The sequence below is a fragment of the Thalassophryne amazonica genome, chromosome 1 (genome assembly GCF_902500255.1).
Source record: "Thalassophryne amazonica chromosome 1, fThaAma1.1, whole genome shotgun sequence".
NCBI classification, from domain to species: domain Eukaryota; kingdom Metazoa; phylum Chordata; class Actinopteri; order Batrachoidiformes; family Batrachoididae; genus Thalassophryne; species Thalassophryne amazonica.
The window spans coordinates 40,082,950-40,104,301 of record NC_047103.1 but is presented as its reverse complement, the minus strand read 5'-3'; the positions used below and the strand labels follow the sequence as shown (position 1 = coordinate 40,104,301).

The window sequence follows — 21,352 nt, the reverse complement described above, 5'->3', positions numbered from 1 at the left end:
AGTAGTCCAATCTAGAAGAGATAAACGCATGGATCAGGGTCTCAGCATCAGCCATAGACAGGATGGGACGAATCTTCGCTATATTTCGCAGGTGGAACAAAGCAGTCATCATAATACTTCTAATGTGGAGGTCAAAGGACAATGTAGGATCAAAATTACCCCAAATTGTCAGTGTGATGTATGACTCACGAGCCTAGGCTAAGCGCTAGCTGGTCAAATTGATGCCGATGTCTCACTGGACCAAGAACCATCATTTCAGTCTTAACAGAGTTTAAAAGTAGGAAGTTTCTAGACATCCAACTTCTCACTGATGCAAGGCAATCTTCTAAGGATTAACAGGTCCGAGTAATAGGTCTGCTTTGTAGCCAGTAAAGCATGCTTACAGTCTAAGATAGCATCATGCCACGCAAGGTGGAATACTTCTAATTTTGAACTATGCCATTTCCATTCTAGACCCCTAGCCTTATGCATGAGGTCAAGCAGGTAATCACTGAACCAAGGTAACTGTGTTTGGGGGGGTTAACAAAAGTGGTGCAATCATGTCGAGTGTAGTTTTGAGCACTGAGTTTAAATTATCCACAAGACACACCTGTCTACATATAAGGCATTTGCCAAATGTGAAGCTAAGACATCAGGCAGTCTAGCTTCGAGTTCAGTCTTAGTTGAGGAGTTGATGCATAGCTGTACTGATATATAAAGTTGCTGTTCCACTAAACACGGCAGCGAAACTGTAAGCTTAAGAAGTGAGTGATCAGAGACCACTGATGTAAGAAGCATGATGTCAATATTCGTGACAGCAATACCAAGTACGAGAACCTAATCCAGGGTATTTCCACTAATGTGGGTTGAGTCCTGAATGCATTGCCGAAATCCTAATGCATCCACAATTTCCATAAATGATTTGCAGAGGGGATCAGAAGGCTTATTTATATGAACGTTAAAGTCACCAATGATCAGAATGTTATCTGCACTAGTTGACAAGTTAGAGATGAATGCACCAAATTAATCTAAGAATTCAGAATATGGGTCAGGGGGCCTATATACAATGACAAAGTAATACGGCTGATTTTTATTCTTCTGACCTTGGCAATGCGTAATATCCTGAGCAGAGCGGAAAATCAGATGCTCAAACAAGTTATAATTGTGACCCCCAACAGCTAATAAGCTAAACCTAGATTTAGAAATAAGAGCAACACCCCCGCCTTGCTTCTCATCATGAGGGACGTGACTAAATGTATATGCTGGTGGACAGGCCTCAGTTAAGGGGAGGACAGCTGTAGGTTTAAGCCCGGTTTGACATAACCCAATCATATCTAAGTGATCAATAATTAGATCATTAATCAACAATGATTTTGAGGATAGTGATCTTATGTTAATGAGACCCAGACTAAGGACCTCAGTGGGGTAGACAGTTGGACTGTTTGGGTTTAGGGGTGGTTCCAGAGTAGCATATATAAGATGCCTAGAAGTAGGTTTAGGTTTGAGACAATCACTTCTTAAATCTAATATAACACTTACAAAACTATATCCAGGTGTCATAAATTAAAATCACTTCACTTATTCCATAGAAGTCTTCAAACCCGCTGCCTTTCTTCACTCAGTTTCTATGAGATCGAACGATAGAAGTGTTTCATGTGTTCAGCCTTAGCCTTCTTGTGAAGAACACTGAACCAGAATGTGACTTGGTGAGGGAATTACCTGTCATACAGAAGCAGGAGTGGATCTCTCCTCGGAGCAGAGGATCCATCCACTTCCTTTTCTGTTCCTCACTGCCAAAGATGTGGAGCACCTCTATATTTCCTGTATCTGTGGAGAAATATCACAGTCTTACAGTATATTTAGACAACTGGAACATAATGTGTCCTCTAAGGCTTACCAAGACAGTTTCACAATGGATAATGCAGTATGCCAATTTGTCCACCTTTCTTTGGGCAAGTTAGAGGCATTTGTCACAGGGTTATCTATAGATTCAGTCATGTCTGTGTATTTACATGGAGGATGCACGCCCGCATTAAAAGGTGCTGCTCCTCACGGCATTCTACGTAAGTGACTTGCGGAGCACTCAGTGCGTATGAGCCAAACAGTGTAACAGTGGTCTATTAACAAAAGTGAAAAAACATGACCCTAAACATGCAAATCTATATGGTATTCATATCTTTCCTTCAAACAGCATTAACCAGTTTCTAATAATGAAGGAGAATGCAATTATGATAACAATAGATTCCTGCAGTCTGAACTCCATTCAATTCAATTTCAATTTATTTTCATTTATATCGCACCAAATCTCAACAAAGTTGCCTCAAGGCAAGTAAGGTCTAACCTTACCAACCTCCAAGCACACAGGCGACAGTGGTAGGGAAAAACTCCCTCTGAGGAAGAAACCTCAAGCAGACCAGACTCAAAGGGGTGACCCTCTGCTTGGGCCATGCTCCTGACACAAATTACAAAAACAATTCACAAAACAAATACACAGGAAATGTTGTTGATGCACAGGACAGGAGGGTTTCAGAAACAGACACCACTCCTATCTCTGGATAGAGCCGCACCTCAAACAGAGAGAAAAAAACAGAATCAGGCATTGGAAAGACAACAAATACAGTATAATTTGTCAGCATTAAGCAACAAGAAGAACAAAAGAAATACTAAGGTGATTGCCGGCCACTAGCCCAGACTTTGGGTAAAGTTGAGGCTGCGGCAAGTTCCGTTTCCTAATAAAATTAATTTAAAAGAGTAAAAAGCATAGAAACATACTATGCCAGTATGCTAGCCATACAAAAGGGAAAATAAGTACGTCTTAAGTCTGGACTTGAAAGTCTCCACAGAATCTGACTGTTTTATTGACACAGGGAGATCATTCCACAGAACAAGGGCACGATAACAGAAAGCTCTCTGACCCGCAGACTTGTTATTCACCCTAAGGACACAAATTAGTCCTGCACCCTGAGAACGCAAAGCCCGGGCCGGTACGTAGGGTTTAATTAGGTCAGCTAGGTAGTGAGGTGCCAGTCCGTGAACAATATTATAGGCTAATAGCAGAACCTTAAAATCTGATCTCACAGTGCCAGAAAGCCAGTGAAGGGATGCCAAAATGAGTGTAATGTGGTCAAACTTTGTGTTTTGTGTCAAACGTCTGGCAGCAGCATTTTGAACCAATTGGAGAGCCCTATTGCTGGACTGCGGTAAACCAGAAAATAGAACATTGCAGTAGTCCAATCTAGAAGAAATAAATGCATGGATCAGGGACTCAGAATCAGCCACAGACAGGATGGGACGAATCTTCGCTATATTACGCAGGTGGAAGAAAGCAGTCCTCATAATATTTCTAATGTGGAGATCAAAGGACAACATAGGATCAAAAATTAGCCCAAGGTTCCTCACTTTGTCAGTGTGATGTATGACACACGAGCCTGGACTAAGTGTTAGCTGGGCAAACAGATGCCGATGTCTCACTGGACCAAGAACCAACCATTTCAGGCTTATCAGAGTTTAAAAGTAGGAAGTTGCTCAACATCCAGCTTCTCACTGATGCAAGGCAATCTTCTAAGGATTTCATCCTAGAAGATTGCCTTGCTTTGCCTTTCATCCTTTCTTCCTGGCATCATCACTCCATTGTCCTGGGGTGATGATAAAAAATATATGATAGCAAGAGACAGACAGAGAGAGAAGCAACTAAAGAGTTCCCAAAACAAGGATCAGTGCTACAAGAGAACCAAGCAACTGCAAAGGAAAAAAAACAATAACGAGAAGAAAAACACAGCTTTTCCTTATGAAGCTTTTTACCATTTCTTTCTTGTTTTGTTTTTTGACAAAAGACAAAAAAATTCCAAAAAAGTTCCAAATCAGTTGTTTGGTACGTTTTTTCCGCTTAAGTATTTTTGACCAGTAATAAAGTGGACAGATCGAACCATATCTGATTCTTCTGAATTCTAAATTGGCTTTTCATTAGATCTGAGTTGAATGAATTTACCAGGAGGCTGACAGTTGAAGACGTCGGATGCAAAGAAGCAGTGGCCAGTTTCCTCTGCGATGTAGGCATAGTCCAACTGACTGAGACCACTGACTGCAGGCAGGAACAAGTTCCACAGCTCTGCTTCCCTGGCCTTCACCTGAACACACACGTGCACGTTAGTATGCATACTAACCATGTGCAGTACTGTACCAGTCATATATTTCTGAAGTGTCAAAAGAGTGTTTTTTCACTTCACTGATACCAGGTCTGTCCAAAAAGTATCGGACCTTTTTATTTTTTGCAAAAACCATATGGATTTGAATCACGTGTGATTGCATCAGCCAAGCTTGAACCTTCGTGCGCATGCGTGAGTTTTTTCACGCCTGTCGGTTGCATCATTCGCCTGTGAGCAGGCTTTGTGTGAGCAGTGGTCCACCCCTCTGGTTGGATTTTTATTGCGAGTAAAATGTCTGAACGATTTGGAGCTTTGCTGCATCAAATTTTTCCAGAAACCGTGAGAGACCTCCAGCTGGACACCATTCGGGAAATTTAGATGGCTTTCAGCAACGATTTTATGGGGATTACACAGATTAAGGAGTGCTCCAGCCAGTTTAAAGACCGCCCACAGCGTCTGAGAGCGCGGCGCGCTCCGAGCGCCGATCGACAGGCTGACACCCCGCTGAAACAACCAGATCATTTCCAACGTGAAGGCTTTGTTGATCCGGGACGTCGTCTGACTTTCACAAAAAGGGCAGAAGGAGGACTTCCGGTGGCGCCATCATGTAAGACAGTCGCATCGGTGTAGGCTCCCGTGAACTTGGTGGCATTTTAATACGTTAAGGTGATAATAACATGACCCCCGACTAGTAAAGTGACAAGCAATAATGGCGACAACAAGGAACACCGCAGGAAAGCAGGCTATGCAGAAGGACAACAAAGAAAGCAGTAATACACCACAAGGCAATTCTGATGCTAACATGAGCCCCGCTGCTACAGCTAACCAGATGAGCATGGTGGAGATTCTTCGTGAGCTCAAAGAACTGAGACAAGAAAATCAAGCCTCATTTTGCGAGACCAAGGCTTCGCTGTCAAGGGTTGAGGAGTCTGTAAACGCAGTTAACGTATGGATAAACTTGAGCAGCGCACTGAAGAGGCTGAAAGCAGAATCAGCACAACGGAAGACGCTAGCCAGCGCAATGAGAGGGCCCTCAGATACCTGCTGCGGAGAGAGGTCACCCTGACAAACCAGTGTGACGATTTACAGAACCGACTCCGCCGTAATAACCTGAGAATCTATCAGATTCCAGAGGGAAGCAAAAAAGAATATGATCGTGTTTGTGAGCCAACTTATTACAACGGCGCTTAACTTCCCGCAAGAAGATGTCCGCATTGAACGTGCACACAGTGATTAAGCAACTAAAAGAAAAGGGGATTCAGGCCAGATGTCGCTTCCCAGCACAACTACGTATCAACCTGGAAAGTGGAGTAAAGACCTTCCCAACTCTCATCGAGGCCATACCAACACTTCAGGAGATGGGCATCTCTGTTCAAGTCAGCGAAAGAGAGAAGATTGACAGAGAGCTTTCCAGGGATTCTTGGAGCCAATGGGAGAGCGGGAGAAGAGGACCGAGCAAGTCACTGTCGGATGCAGACATACGAGCTTATATTTGAGGTGAAATGAGACTAAACTGCATCTAAATATGTCAGGGAGATAACATTTGAAGGTATGACTGTTTTGTAATAAGGGGAAAACAATACACATAACTGCCACTTCAACTTATGACTTTATTTATTTATTTATTTTTTTAATAAGTGTGCATTCATGGATGCTTACACCGTATTTTGTGTTATGAGAGCTGCTACAGGGCATCAGTCTCACCAAGGGAAATTGTATTTATTACTTTGGTTTGTGACTTTGAGCGCACTTTGTGCTATTTTACCAGAGCGATACTCGGGCCACGTTGCTCTGCCCGAAGGACACCGGGGACTATTTTATGTTAGACCGCGCAGTGTGATTCCATTATGTTGGTTTAAACAAATTAGTCGGTATTTTGGGAGTCATGTTCATGTTTATGTTCTATTTTTGTGTTTAATTTCCTTGACACGTTGTTGTCCACACTTATGGGAATATATGGTATCCAACCTATGGACGAAATAAAAATACTAAATACAGAGAAATGGCAGGTGATAATGTCAAAAATGTTATAACAACATTACTATGACAGAGTTAAATTTTATAAGTTACAATGTTAAGGGACTGGGCCATCCTATTAAGAGGAAAAAAATATTGAACCAATTAAAATATTTTAAATGCTCTATTACACTGTTACAAGAGACTCACCTAAATGATTTTGAACACAAGAAATTAAAAAGAGAATGGGTAGGACAAGTTTATTCCTCAAGCTGTCCAGGGAGTAGGAAAAGAGGTGTGGGTATTCTTCTTAATAGAAACACTTGTCTTGGAATGCAAAAAGAAATTAAAGACTCACAAGGCAGATTATTGGAGTTATTGGCACTTTAGATGGAATAGATGTGACAATCATTAATATATATGCACCAAACGAGGAGGATCCTTCCTTCTTTATAGAGTTGGCATCAATTGTTGCAAAAGAATCAAAGGGTACAATTATTCTAGGAGGTGACTTTAATTGCCCGTTGGATTTGAAACGAGACAAGTTACCTCCTGATTATAGTGCTCCAAGTAAGAAAAATAAAGTGGCCAAATATTTAATAGAAGAATTAGGACTAGTAGACTCATGGAGAGCATTTAACCCACAAACTAAAGATTTTACTTTCTATTCAAATGTGCATGGATCCTATTCCAGAATTGATCTGCTGTGCTTATCAAAACCTGACCTTTATAAAGTGACAGATGTTAAAATTGAGCCTATAACGCTGTCTGATCATGCTCCTGTGAGAATGGTGCTGGCTTTACACAAAGACAGACATTTCAAATATTGGAGGTTGAATGTTTCAATGCTGAGTGATGCCAAAATTCACAAACAATTAAAAGAATCTTTAGACGAATATTTTTCACTAAATAATAACGGAGCCGTTTCCCCGTCTGTTTTATGGGATGGAGCAAAAGCTGTTATAAGAGGCAAATGTATTGAATTGGCAATCCAATTAAAAAAAATAGACTGGCAAAACAGGCGCAATTAGAAAGTGAAATAAAAAGGTTAGAACTGCTACATAAAGTCAACAGAGATAAAACAGTGCTGTCACAACTTAAAGAAGAAAGAAATAACCTAGATAAACTACTGACATATAAAGCAGAAGGAGCATTGCGTTTCACAGGACAAAAATATTATGAGATGGGCAACCGTGCAAGTTGCTTGCTGGCCTTTCAACTAAGAAAAGCCCAAGCCAGCTGCATAGTACCCAAAATAATCCATCCTTCAACAAGAAAGGAAGTGTTGCACCCAAAAGAGATATCAGGAGCATTTAGAGAATTCTATGAAAAACTCTACACACCAGAGACAAGCACGGCTAAGGATCTGGATAACTTCTTTAAAGATTTAACTTTGACTAAATTAACACAGGTTGACGCAGAGGACTTAACTAAACCCATTACAAAAACAGAAATAGAAAGGGCTATAAAATTACAGAAAAATCACAAAAGCCCTGGACCAGACGGGATAAGTGGGGAATTTTATAAAGCATTTATAAAAGAACTCACCCCAATATTATGTGACGTGTTTAACTATGCTCTAAAAGAAGGAGACCCACCAAAAAGCAGGTCTGAGGCTATAATATCAGTAATTCATAAGGAAGGAAAAGACCAGAAAGAGTGTGCGTCTTATAGGCCCGTTAGTTTATTAGGGAACGATGTCAAACTTCTAGGTTCAATTTTAGCAAAGCGAATGCAACTATATATTGGAAAACTTATTAATCTTGATCAAACAGACTTTATAGCCGGACGGCAAGGTTCAAACAACATCAGAAGAGCTTTAAATATCCAGTCCACTGCCAAAAAATCTGACCACCCAACAATGTTTCTTGCGTTGGACGCTGAGAAAGCATTTGATAGGGTGGACTGGGGATATTTAAACTATACAATGGAAAGATTTGAATTCAGCCCTACTTTTATCAGTTGGATTAATACTATAAACAGAGATCCAATTTCAAGAATTCAAATTAATGGTTACTGCTCTGAGTTTTTCAAGCTAAAACGAGGAGTGAGGCAGGGCAGCACAGTCGCGCCAATTTTGTTTGCTCTCAGCATTGAACCATTGGCTGAATGGATAAGAATAAATGATCAGATAGCTGGCATTATAGATAAAGGAGGCGCAGAGCATAAAATATCTTTATTTGCTGATGATATACTTTTGTATATAAAAAATCCATTACATTCTATTCCCCTGCTCATGCACTGTCTTGGCAAATTTGGTGACGAATGTGGTTACAAGGTGAATAAGGAAAAATCTGAGGCTATGATGATTTCAGGACAATGGCCGTGTCAATTAAACTCTGATGTTAAATTTAAATGGGCAAAGGAGGGCTTCCGATACCAGGGAGTTGTCTTAACATCTGACACATCAAAACTTTACAATTCAAATTATGGAAAACTAATATCCCAAGTCAGAAGTGATCTAGAGAAATGGCAGACACTCCCTCTGTCTCTTATAGGCTGGATAGAAACCATAAGGATGAATGTGTTGCCGCGATTTCTTTTTCTTTTTAATTCTCTTCCAGTTACAGTGCCTCATACCACTTTCAAACTGCTGGACAAGCTTTTAACTAAATTCATTTGGCAAAATAAATGCCCTAGGGTGAGACTCAAAGTTCTTTGCTCCCCAAAAGGTAAGGGTGGCCTAGCCCTTCCACATCTTAAAAGTTATTTTTGGGCTGCTCAGCTAAAAGCTGTGGTCACATGGTGTAAATCAGATACTGACACGAGATGGTTTCAGTTAGAGCAGAGTTCAGTTTGAGATAGGCCAATATCAGCTCTCTTATTTATGGAGAGAAAACAATGGAAGAAACTTAAAATTCTGAATGAATGGATCACATTTACTTTAGGTGTTTGGGAGAAAGTTAGGAAACAATTTAAATTACCCTTAGTTTTGTCTAGAGCTTTAGAAATAACAAATATAGCAGATTTTTTGCCTGCGAGACAAGATGGTGGCTTTAGTAAATGGGCAGACAGAGGACTAAAAGTGATAGGTCAATTGTTTTCAGGAACAACCCTTAAATCATTCTCCCAGATACAACGAGAATTCAATATTCCAAGTAACAATCTTGTCAGATTCTTTCAAATACATCATTATCTTAAGAAGCACAAAGAATTTGAACAAATCAAAGCCCACCCAACAGAGTTTGAACAATTTTGGATAGAGGTTGTAGAAGACAAAAAAATACAGAAGAAAATAATATCAGTTTTATACAAACTCATACGTATTGAGCTAGACGACAGTACATTAGATACGAAGAATAAATGGGAACTGGAGCTCAACACTATAATAGAGGACAAAGACTGGGAGAAATCATGGGAAGATTGGCACAAATGTTTAAGCAGTCCAAATTGGAGAGAATTCAGCTGGAAATTAAGACTTAGATTTTTTAAGACACCTACTGTTTTGGCCAGCTATAACAACACCAGTGCCCTCTGCTGGCGAAAGTGTGGACAAATTGGTGATTTCTCACACATTTTTTGGGAGTGTCCAATGCTAATTGTTTATTGGGAACAGGTGACTAAAGAAATAAAAAAGATTTTGGATCTTAATACACCAGTTCATATTTCACTGGTTATGTTGCTTGGTACAACACCTGGTGTTTTGGATAAGGACAAAACATACATGCTAAGAGTGCTTGTGTTAATAGCACATAAAATCATTACCATTAACTGGCTCAAACCATTTCCACCGACACTGGAACAATGGACTCAAAGACTGGGATCTGTGAACTGTATGGAAGACATCATTTCAATACTAAGACTTAAGAGAGAGACATACTTAAGGAAATGGTCATCTGTAATCACCTACTTCGAGATTTTGGGAATTTAGAGTGCACCAATGCCTATTTACTCTCTTTTTTTTTTTTAAATGCTATTTCTCTCCCTTTTTTTAAACCATGTCTATAATAACAAATGGCAAGTGTAATTTGTTTTTTGTGAGTGTGTGACTATCTGTCAAGGAATTGTTTTAATAAAAGTTCCAAAAAAAAAGGGCAGAAGGCGTGTACATCAGCACTTTTTCGGCACATTCTACTGTTACAGGAGTTTTTTCATGGAAAGAGAAGCAGAGGATTGCACCACCGTGCCGCTCATGGCGCGGGACAAAACCACCTCCGTGTTGGTCTCACAGGACGGCTTTCAGACGGCTTCCGGTTGCTTTTCAGTCGTGTGAGTATCCGAGAACCATATCCTCCAGTTTAGAAATGAATGGCACATTCCACTGTTACAGGAGTTTTTGTCATGGAAAGAGGAGCAGAGACTTCGCGCATCACAGCGGTGCCGCATGGCGCACAGCAACTCCGTGATGAAGCCTCACAGGACATGTTGGGGCATGTCCAGCTCATGCACAATTTCTCGGATACTCACACGACTGAAAAGCAACCGGAAGCCATCTGAAAGCCACCTGAAAGCCGTCCTGTGAGACCAACACGGAGGTGGTTTTGTCCCGCGCCATGAACGGCACGGTGGTGCAATCTTCCGCTTCTCTTTCCATGAAAAAAACTCCTGTAACAGTAGAATGTGCCAAAAAAGTGCTGATGTCCACGCCTTCTGCCCTTTTTGTGAAAGTCAGGCGACATCCCGGATCAACAAAGCCTTCATATTGGAAATGATCTGGTTGTTTCAGCGGGGTGTCAGCCTGTAGATCGGTGCTCGGAGCGCACCGCGCTCTCAGACGCTGTGGGCGGTCTTTAAACTGGCTGGAGCACTCCTTAATCTGTGTAATCCCCATAAAATCGTCGCTGAAAGCCATCTAAATTTTCCGAATGGTGTCCAGCTGGAGGTCTCTCACAGTTTCTGGAAAAATTTGATGCAGCAAAGCTCCAAATCCTTCAGACATTTATTCGCAATAAAAATCCGACGAGAGGGGTGGACCACTGCTCACACAAAGCCTGCTCACAGGCGAATGATGCAACCGACAGGCGTGAAAAAACTCACGCATGCGCACGAAGGTTCAAGCTTGGCTGATACAATCACACGTGATTCAAATCCATATGGTTTTTGCAAAAAATAAAAAGGTCCAATACTTTTTGGACAGACCTCGTACATCAGTAGAAGACTGTCATTTTCAAATGACAAATTTTCTACTACACTAAAACTAAAATGCTGCCGAATTAATTTAACAAAATAACAAACCTCTTTTCAAAATAAACAAAAATCTTGATTGCTTTACATATTTCCATTATTCCACAAAGACAATATGCAATGATTATCAATGAATATTTAACCAAACAGACACAACTTTGAAAAGATGCTATGTCAATGTAAAAGGTGAAAACGTTAAACACAACAGCTAGCTTAAAGCACTCCCACGTTATTCTTGTCAGAAGTTTTTTTGGGCACTTCAAAATAACCTGTGATTAATGAATTTTTTTTTTGTTTCCTAAGATTTGGGAACATACAGCAATGCAAAAAAAAAAAAAAGTTTATAGACTAATGCTCTGTTACATACCTTCAGGTCCTCTACTACCTGGGGAGTGTGCCACCTTTTGGGTGAATGGGCATATTTTGAGTAATACTCTGCAACTTCCTACAGTGAAAAATAAAACATTTATTTTACTATGTGATTTGGCAACATTAGTCACAGCACTATATGTTAGATTTCATTTTAATTTCCACTTTAACCTCACTACAGAGCTCCATCAATAACTGAGACAGCCAGATTTCTTGTTGATGTTTTCGTGTTGCTCGCATTTTGTCAAATGCATTTTAAAAATTCTACACTGAATTCAAACTACTTTGATGTCCAGCCAGCTGGGACATAGATGATCACCTTGAACTCACTTAACAATATCAAACCCTTATTGCATGAACCCAAATCTTTGCTCTGTCAAACCCATCTGGGACTAATAATTTACTCTTCTTTTCTCAGCACTGTTACTAACCTCCTGAGCAGGAAACACGTATTGTCTCATGAAATCTTTGACCTGCTGGAGAACAGCTTGACCTTTAGCTGTCTGGAGGAACAGTCCATCTCCTGTTGGACGAGGCAAAGTCCTGCAGGAGTACATATCTCTATCTTAGAAAGTCAGGTAAATTTTTAAAAAGTGGCAACGACAACTTGATGTCAATTTACAACTGCTGCTGGTGCATGTTTAAAACGTACATGGGTTCATTGTAGAGTTGTTTTCTTCTTTTTTTTTTTTTTTTTTTTAGGTTTCGTTATTGTTGAATTGTGTGCTGAATGAATTCATTCATTCATAAATTCATTCATTCAGCTGGAATCTGATTCAGAAAAAAAAAAAATTTTGTCTGAATAACTGGGGTGTGTATATACACTCAACAAAAATATAAACGCAACACTTTTGGTTTTGCTCCCATTTTGTATGAGATGAACTCAAAGATCTAAAACTTTTTCCACATACACAATATCACCATTTCCCTCAAATATTGTTCACAAACCAGTCTAAATCTGTGATAGTGAGCACTTCTCCGTTGCCAAGATAATCCATGCCACCTCACAGGTGTGCCATATCAAGATGCTGATTAGACACGATTAGTGCACAGGTGTGCCTTAGACTGCCCACAATAAAAGGCCACTCTGAAAGGTGCAGTTTTGTTTTATTGGGGGGGATACCAGTCAGTATCTGGTGTGACCACCATTTGCCTCATGCAGTGCAACACATCTCCTTCGCATCATCCGTGAAGAGAACACCTCTCCAACGTGCCAAACGCCAGCGAATGTGAGCATTTGCCCACTCAAGTAGGTTACGACGACGAACTGGAGTCAGGTCGAGACCCCGATGAGGACGACGAGCATGCAGATGAGCTTCCCTGAGACGGTTTCTGACAGTTTGTGCAGAAATTCTTTGGTTATGCAAACCGATTGTTTCAGCAGCTGTCCGAGTGGCTGGTCTCAGACGATCTTGGAGGTAAACATGCTGGATGTGGAGGTCCTGGGCTGGTGTGGTTACACGTGGTCTGCGGTTGTGAGGCTGGTTGGATGTACTGCCAAATTCTCTGAAACGACTTTGGAGACGGCTTATGGTAGAGACATGAACATTCAATACACGAGCAACAGCTCTGGTTGACATTCCTGCTGTCAGCATGCCAACTGCATGTTCCCTCAAATCTTGCGACATCTGTGGCATTGTGCTGTGTGATAAAACTGCACCTTTCAGAGTGGCCTTTTATTGTGGGCAGTCTAAGGCACACCTGTGCACTAATCATGGTGTCTAATCAGCATCTTGATATGGCACACCTGTGAGGTGGGATGGATTATCTCAGCAAAGGAGAAGTGCTCACTATCACAGATTTAGACTGGTTTGTGAACAATATTTGAGAGAAATGGTGATATTGTGTATGTGGAAAAAGTTTTAGATCTTTGAGTTCATCTCATACAAAATGGGAGCAAAACCAAAAGTGTTGCGTTTATATTTTTGTTGAGTATATATATATATAAAAAAGTTGTGAGGTGATGGTCTAGTGGTTAATTTGTTGGGCTTGAGACGAGTAGATCCTCGGTTCAAATCCCAGCCTGACTGGAAAATCACTAAGGGCCCTTGGGCAAGGTCTTTAATCCCCTGTTGCTCACGGTGTGTAGTGGGTGCCTTAATGGCAGCAGCCTCACATCGCCGTGAATGTGAGGCATTATTTGTAAAGCGCTTTGAGTGTCTGATGCAGATGGAAAAGTGCTATATAAATGCAGTCCATTTACCATTTATATGTGGTGTGCAGAGTTTTGAGGAAATGTGTGTGTATGTATGTGTGTGTACATACACACAGTTATGTGTCTGTGTACTAAAATTCTGAACCAGTAAGGATTCAAAAGGATTCAAGGATTTAAGCTTTTATAATAATAATAATAATAATAATAATAATAATAACAACAACAATAATTACTGTTATTATTATTTATATATTTCCAAGACTAACCTATTCAACCACCTAAAAACCCAAGATGGACTGCTGTTTCAGTTAAAGACACTGTTTTTGCTGCTCTTCAGTTTTTGTTTTCTGTTTCTTCTGTTTGTAAAGAAATACTTTTAAAATTTGTAATAATCTTGTAACTGTTAGAATGGCCTAAGCAGTGAGTCACCCCTCTGAGTCTGGTCTGCTTGAAGTTTCTTCCTCATTACCATCAGATGGAGTTTGTCCTGACCACTGCCGCCTGTGTGCTTGCTCACAGGGTTGATAAGATTAGAACATAAAGCGCCTTGAGGCAGTGATATTGTGATTTCGTGTTATATAAATACAATAAATTTAATTGGGTTGAATTTATACAGCAAAGAAGAATATCTGCAAGAGTGAAGGGGAAAGCCTACAAGAGAGTTGTGAGACCAGCTATGTTGTACGTCTGAGAGATGTTGGCACTAACAAAAAGACAGGAGGCGGGGCTGAAGATGTCATTCTTCTTGGGAATGCTAAGAATGGACAGGATTAGGAATGAACATATCAGAGAGGCAACTCAGGTTGGACCCAGGGTATATAGGGAGAAGGATGCTGAGGATGGAGCCACCAGGCAGGAGGACAAGAGGGAGGCCAAAGAGCAGGTTTATGGATGTGCTAAGGGAGGACATGCAGGTGGTTGGTGTGACAGAGGAGGTTACGGAGGACAGGGTGAGATGGAAACAATTGATCTGCTGTGGTGACCCCTAACAGGAGCAGTCGAAAGCAGAGTTAAACAGCACTTCTCTTAACACAGCTACAAAATGCTTAACAAGAGAGTTAAAACTGAAAATACAAACACAGTGCTTAACAAGGCAAAGTAAAACAAGAAATAAATAAAAAAAAGCAGTTTACCAAAAAGACATGGCCACAAAAGAGGGATATGAAAATAAAAATACAACGAGGAACATGCAAATATGAAAACAAATAAGATTAGTGTGTGATAAAATAAATACAAATCCAGTGGTGGGCACAGCTAACCAAAAAGTTAGCGTTGATAACTGTTAATCAGCTGACTGAAAAGTTTGCTTTTATAAAGCTAAACAAATAAACCCCTAAAAAATTTAGCAGAAGTTACAGCTAAAAGCTAAACCGATACCTTTCAGTACTGACAGCAGTACACTGGCAGCTACTGACACAACAGCAATTCAGCGCTTCTGTCTCAGATCAGCCTTCTCTCAGCAAGAGAGACCTGGTGACCACAGAGAAGAGGAGAAAAAAATCCTTTATTTTTTACAACATACACACCTGCAGGCGTATCACACAAATCATGCACAGGCAGATAGTTTTGACTTATGGTTAAAATTTTAAACTAAATCCGGACAAGTTATTGAAATTAATGTCACCTCGGTCGTTTTACAAAGTGAAAATATTAGCTATATGTTTTAGTTTTAAAGTAATGCATTAATTTTGAAGGTATTAGCATTTACAGAGTACAGACACATGCTGCAGTGCATTATGAGAAAATTGGATGGCCAGTAGATGGCAGTGTTCATGGCAGTGTGAACAGCAATTGCCACACATTCACTAAAAGTGTTGAATCACTTAAACAGAATTTTCAGTTTTCAAATTGCCTGTTTTTTACAAATAAAAAATGACATATTTACAAATACAGATTTATTTCTAAAACCCGCCACACGTTACAGTTACTTGTGTGTTAGATACCAACCAACCACTCATGCCAGGAAACTATTTTTCCCATAATGCATTGCAGCATGTGTGTGTTTAAACCTTCAAAATTACTGCATTACTTTAAAACTACAACATATAGCTGATATTTTCACTCTGTAAAATGACAGAGGTGACAGTAATTTCAATAAGTCCGGAATTAATTTGTTGAAATTTTTAACCATAAGTCAAAACTGTCTGCCTGTGCATGACTTGTGTGATACACCTGCAAGTCTGTATGGTGTGGAAAAAAAAGATTTTTTTTTCTCCCTCTTCCTTTCTCTCTGGGAACCAGCTCTCCTCTGCTGACAGAGAATTGAGTGTTGCCACTCAAAGCTGTCTGTCTGCTACAAAACATGTAACAGGCAGGCACTAAAATCTATGATTTCAGACGTTACAAGTGTTTTTAACTGTTAAGCTTTATTCACTATGCCCGCAAAAAATATGTTAGCGATCTAAAAGTTATCGGAACTAAATTTATCGGAAGCTAATTGGTCCACTGATGGTTTTCAAAGTTATCTGAAAAGCTAATCCGTTAACGAAAATGTTAGCTTCGATAATTAGTGGTTAGTGGATTAGCAGAACTGTGCCCACCACTGTACAAATCAGATACTTCCCAAAGCTTTCATAAAGTAAAACGTTTTAAGATGAGATTTAAAAAAGCAAATGATGCAGTGCATCTAAGTTCAATGGGCAGAGAGTTCCAGAGTACTGGGGCTATAATAGAAATAAAAGCTTGATCTCCTTTGGTCTGAAACTATAATTTAAGAGCAACCTACAGGGCTCCACCTGTAGGTCTCAGTGGTCAGACACATGAGTTGGGGCAAGTCTATTTAAAGCCTTAAAAGTAAGTAAAAGAATGTTAAAATCTATTCCAAAGTTAACAGTAAGCCAAAAAGGGAAGCCAGGACAGGGGTGAGATCCTCATATATCCTTGTTTTGATAATGAGTCTGGCAGCCACATTTTGGACCAGCTGGAGATGCTGAAGGGAGCCCTGACTAATACCACAGTAAAGTCCATTACAGTAATCAAGTCTAGAATAAATAAAAACATGAACCACTTTGTCGAAATCAGAGATGGACAAAAAGGGTTTGGTTTTAGAAATCACCTTAAGCTGAAAGAAGCAGGACTTCACAGCACTTCTGACTTTTGAGTCAAAGATTACTCCAACATTTCTTGCAGTCTGCACAACTTTTTCTGAGAGAAGCCAAAATTGACATTGTACAGTTTAGGTGTTCAGGGGATCAAATGGGATTACCTTGAATTACATTCAATGTTGGTTTTCGGCCTTGCTGCTTATGTGTAGAAAGCTCTCCAGATTCTCTGAATCTTCTGATTATATTATGGACTGTAGATGATGATGATGCCATCCAAGCAACATCTTTTTCAGGGACGTCCCTGCTTATTTCAGCAAGACAATGCCAAGCCACATTCCGCACATGTTACAACAGCGTGACTTTGTAGTAAAAGAGGGTGGGTACTAGCCTGGCCCGCCTGCAGTCCAGACCTGTCACCCAATGAAAATGTGTGGCGCATTATGAAGTGCAAAATACGACAACAGAGACCCCGGACTGCTGAACTGAAGTCGTATATCAAGCAAAAGAATTCCACCTACAGAGCTTCAACAGTTAGCGTCCTCAGCTCCCAAACACTTATTGAGTGTTATTAGAAGGAAAGATGATGTAACACAGTTGGAAACATACCACTGTCCCAGCTTTCTGAAATGTGTTGCAGGTATCCATTTCAAAATGAGCAAATATTTGCACAAAAACAATAAAGTTTATCAGTTTGAACATTAAATGTCTTGTCTTTGTGGTGTGCTAAATTGAATATAGGTTGAAGAGGATTTGCAAATCATTGTATTCTGTTTTTATTTACATTTTACACAACGTCCCAACTTCTTTGGAATTGGGGTTGTATGTTGGATCTGCCGTGGAGACCCAGAGTGAAAATGAGGGAGCAGCGGATGGGACTTACTTATGACAGTCATGACTTACACATTGAAACACTCACCACATTAATGATACACCTATTACGAACAACTTTAAAAAGGTACCTGGCACAGCTTGTAAAGGCCTATAATTAACACTAATGGCAAAATGGCACTTCTAAAGCAGACAATTACCAGGAAGCCAGTAAACAAAAAGACAGAAGGAGCCAAGCAATTTGTATTATGTCCTTTAAAAATATAAATGGAACACATTTGTTGATGACAAGCCAAAGGAAACACAGGATATTAAATAAGTCGACTCAATCTGGTTTTTCAAAACGCAAAGTCAACCAACCTGTGCACAAGCTGCAAAGCAGCTTTGGCCAATGGCTCCACACAGTGGCCAAACTGGGCTGCATTTGCTGCACTGGCATTACCCAGAAGATATCGTGCATAGATCCCCTGAGAGACAAAAAAGGGAGAACAAAGGAAAACACCAAGAAATACCATTTAAATACTGTTAAATTTAATGAAGTGTGAAGCTATCAGGGCAGCTGGGGAGAAATTACCCATCTATGGTGATGCACACAAGAGCACCAAATGAACAATCTGACAAGGTGGAAATGTGGAATATTTTACCAATCTATTAAATTCATGACAGTAATTATAAGGTGTTTTACTCCTTTTATCGTTCATTACTTTTCTACACTCATGTCAACAACATCCACAGGCACTATGAATGGGATATGGATACAGCTGTAGGTGAACTTTTAAATGGACTGGGACAAACTTGGGAAATTCCTGCTAACTTGAACATCGACAGGGCCACATAAAAATCCAACTGCAGATTAATTTCTGGAATGCCCCGGCACTGGCAGTAAATGGAGACCAGGTCTTTCTCAGATGGGACACCTGTTCAGGAACAGAGAACATGCAACAGCTGTGAGGAGTGGACACAATCCGGACAGATTACCAATCAATCAAAATAAATCACAGACAGAATAATGATTTCCAGTAAGAGGTAACTTCACTCAGACCCGAATACAGTCTAGTCGAGTATTGGTTGTTCTAATACCTGAGGTCTTGACTGTGTCAGCATGCCTACTGTCTCCTTTGCTCTGCTGAATGTATGATTGATCTTATTTTTCTTCAGGTCTTTGAGTTAAGTCTAACAAGCCTTAGGAGCATCTTGGTTCTGTTCTGTGCTTTCTGAAACTTAATTTATGCATGTCAGGTTTGTGTTAATGATCCACTGGTCCATTTCAAGTCAGCTCCAACAACTGTGGCTCTGTGAAGACTTCTAATTATTAAAAACCAAACAGGCTTTAAACTGTGCTGGAAAACTGAAACACATGGATAAAGGCAACATAGGCCTCCTCCTGGTTACTGTTCACACCAAATTTTTACTCGCATGAAAGCACATGAACTGACGCAACTCATTCATTTTGGTTATGTTATCTGCCTTGTATGGAACCACACACAAAAATCCAAAGTTTATGCAGACTGACAACAGGTTAGACTGTACTTCAGTGCTCTGTATGAAACAAGCAGTTATGAACAGTAATTTATGATTATTAGTCAAAATTGTCTCTAAACATCTTTATAATAACTATATCTAATAATACAAACTAATATCTAACAACAACATCAAGCACAGTTATTATTGTAGAACACTAATACTGGAAAAAGTATTAAATTAAAAATACACTTAGCCTGGAAAAAGAGTTTGTTGCTCTATAAAAAAGCCCTCCGTAAAGCTAGGACATCTTTCTACTCATCACTAATTGAAGAAAATAAGAATAACCTCAGGTTTCTTTTCAGCACTGTAGCCAGGCTGACAAAGAGTCAGAGCTCTATTGAGCTGAGTATTCCATTAACTTTAACTAGTAATGACTTCATGACTTTCTTTGCTAACAAAATTTTGACTATTAGAGAAAAAATTACTCATAACCATCCCAAAGATGTATCGTTATCTTTGGCTGCTTTCAGTGATGCCGGGATTTGGTTAGACTCTTTCTCTCCGATTGTTCTGTCTGAGTTATTTTCATTAGTTACTTCATCCAAACCATCAACATGTTTATTAGACCCCATTCCTGCCAGGCTGCTCAAGGAAGTCCTACCATTATTTAATGCTTCAATCTTAAATATGATCAATCTATCTTTGTTAGTTGGTTATGTACCACAGGCCTTTAAGGTGGCAGTAATTAAACCATTACTTAAAAAGCCATCACTTGACCCAGCTATCTTAGCTAATTATAGGCCAATCTCCAACCTTCCTTTTCTCTCAAAGATTCTTGAGAGGGTAGTTGTAAAACAGCTAACTGATCACCTGCAGAGGAATGGTCTATTTGAAGAGTTTCAGTCAGGTTTTAGAATTCATCATAGTACAGAAACAGCATTAGTGAAGGTTACAAATGATCTTCTTATGGCTTCGGACAGTGGACTTATCTCTGTGCTTGTTCTGTTGGACCTCAGTGCTGCTTTTGATACTGTTGACCATAAAATTTTATTACAGAGATTAGAGCATGTCATAGGTATTAAAGGCACTGCGCTGCAGTGGTTTGAATCATATTTGTCTAATAGATTACAGTTTGTTCATGTAAATGGGGAATCTTCTTCACAGACTAAAGTTAATTATGGAGTTCCACAAGGTTCTGTGCTAGGACCAATTTTATTCACTTTATACATGCTTCCCTTAGGCAGTATTATTAGACGGTATTGCTTAAATTTTCATTGTTACGCAGATGATACCCAGCTTTATCTATCCATGAAGCCAGAGGATACACACCAATTAGCTAAACTGCAGGATTGTCTTACAGACATAAAGACATGGATGACCTCTAATTTCCTGCTTTTAAACTCAGATAAAACTGAAGTTATTGTACTTGGCCCCACAAATCTTAGAAGCATGGTGTCTAACCAGATCGTTACTCTGGATGGCATTTCCCTGATCTCTAGTAATACTGTGAGAAATCTTGGAGTCATTTTTGATCAGGATATGTCATTCAAAGCGCATATTAAACAAATATGTAGGACTGCCTTTTTGCATTTACGCAATATCTCTAAAATCAGAAAGGTCTTGTCTCAGAGTGATGCTGAAAAACTAATTCATGCATTTATTTCCTCTAGGCTGGACTATTGTAATTCATTATTATCAGGTTGTCCTAAAAGTTCCCTAAAAAGCCTTCAGTTGGTTCAGAATGCTGCAGCTAGAGTACTGACGGGGACTAGCAGGAGAGAGCATATCTCACCCGTGTTGGCCTCTCTTCATTGGCTTCCTGTTAATTCTAGAATAGAATTTAAAATTATTCTTCTTACTTATAAGGTTTTGAATAATCAGGTCCCATCTTATCTTAGGGACCTCGTAGTACCATATTACCCCATTAGAGCGCTTCGCTCTCAGACTGCGGGCTTACTTGTAGTTCCTAGGGTTTGTAAGAGTAGAATGGGAGGCAGAGCCTTCAGCTTTCAGGCTCCTCTCCTGTGGAACCAGCTCCCAATTCAGATCAGGGAGACAGATACCCTCTCTACTTTTAAGATTAGGCTTAAAACTTTCCTTTTCGCTAAGGCTTATAGTTAGGGCTGGATCGGGTGACCCTGGACCATCCCTTGGTTATGCTGCTTTAGACGTAGATTGTGGGGGGGGTTCCCATGATGCACTGTTTCTTTCTCTTTTTGCTCCGTATGCATCACTCTGCATTTAATCATTAGTGATCAATCTCTGCCCCCCTTCACGGCATGTCTTTT

At 39.9% G+C, this 21,352-nt stretch overlaps 1 protein-coding gene across 2 annotated transcripts in view; it reads right to left on the bottom strand.

The window, feature by feature from the left end:
• Positions 1-19,300, bottom strand: part of acad11 (acyl-CoA dehydrogenase family, member 11) — an 86,170-nt gene extending 66,870 nt beyond the window's left edge. The window contains exons 1-6 of one of the 2 annotated variants that reach the window (XM_034168515.1): positions 18,396-19,300; positions 17,961-18,067; positions 12,005-12,116; positions 11,572-11,649; positions 3,968-4,106; positions 1,699-1,806 (exon numbers count right to left, since the gene is read on the bottom strand). In XM_034168515.1, coding sequence (XP_034024406.1) covers positions 1,699-1,806; positions 3,968-4,106; positions 11,572-11,649; positions 12,005-12,116; positions 17,961-18,067; positions 18,396-18,422 — 571 coding nt within the window. In that variant the 5' untranslated portion in view covers positions 18,423-19,300. Of the gene's footprint in view, positions 1-1,698; positions 1,807-3,967; positions 4,107-11,571; positions 11,650-12,004; positions 12,117-17,960; positions 18,338-18,395 lie in introns of those variants that run through there. The other variant, XM_034168506.1, reaches the window with a different exon arrangement.
• Positions 19,301-21,352: the final 2,052 nt, after the last annotated feature.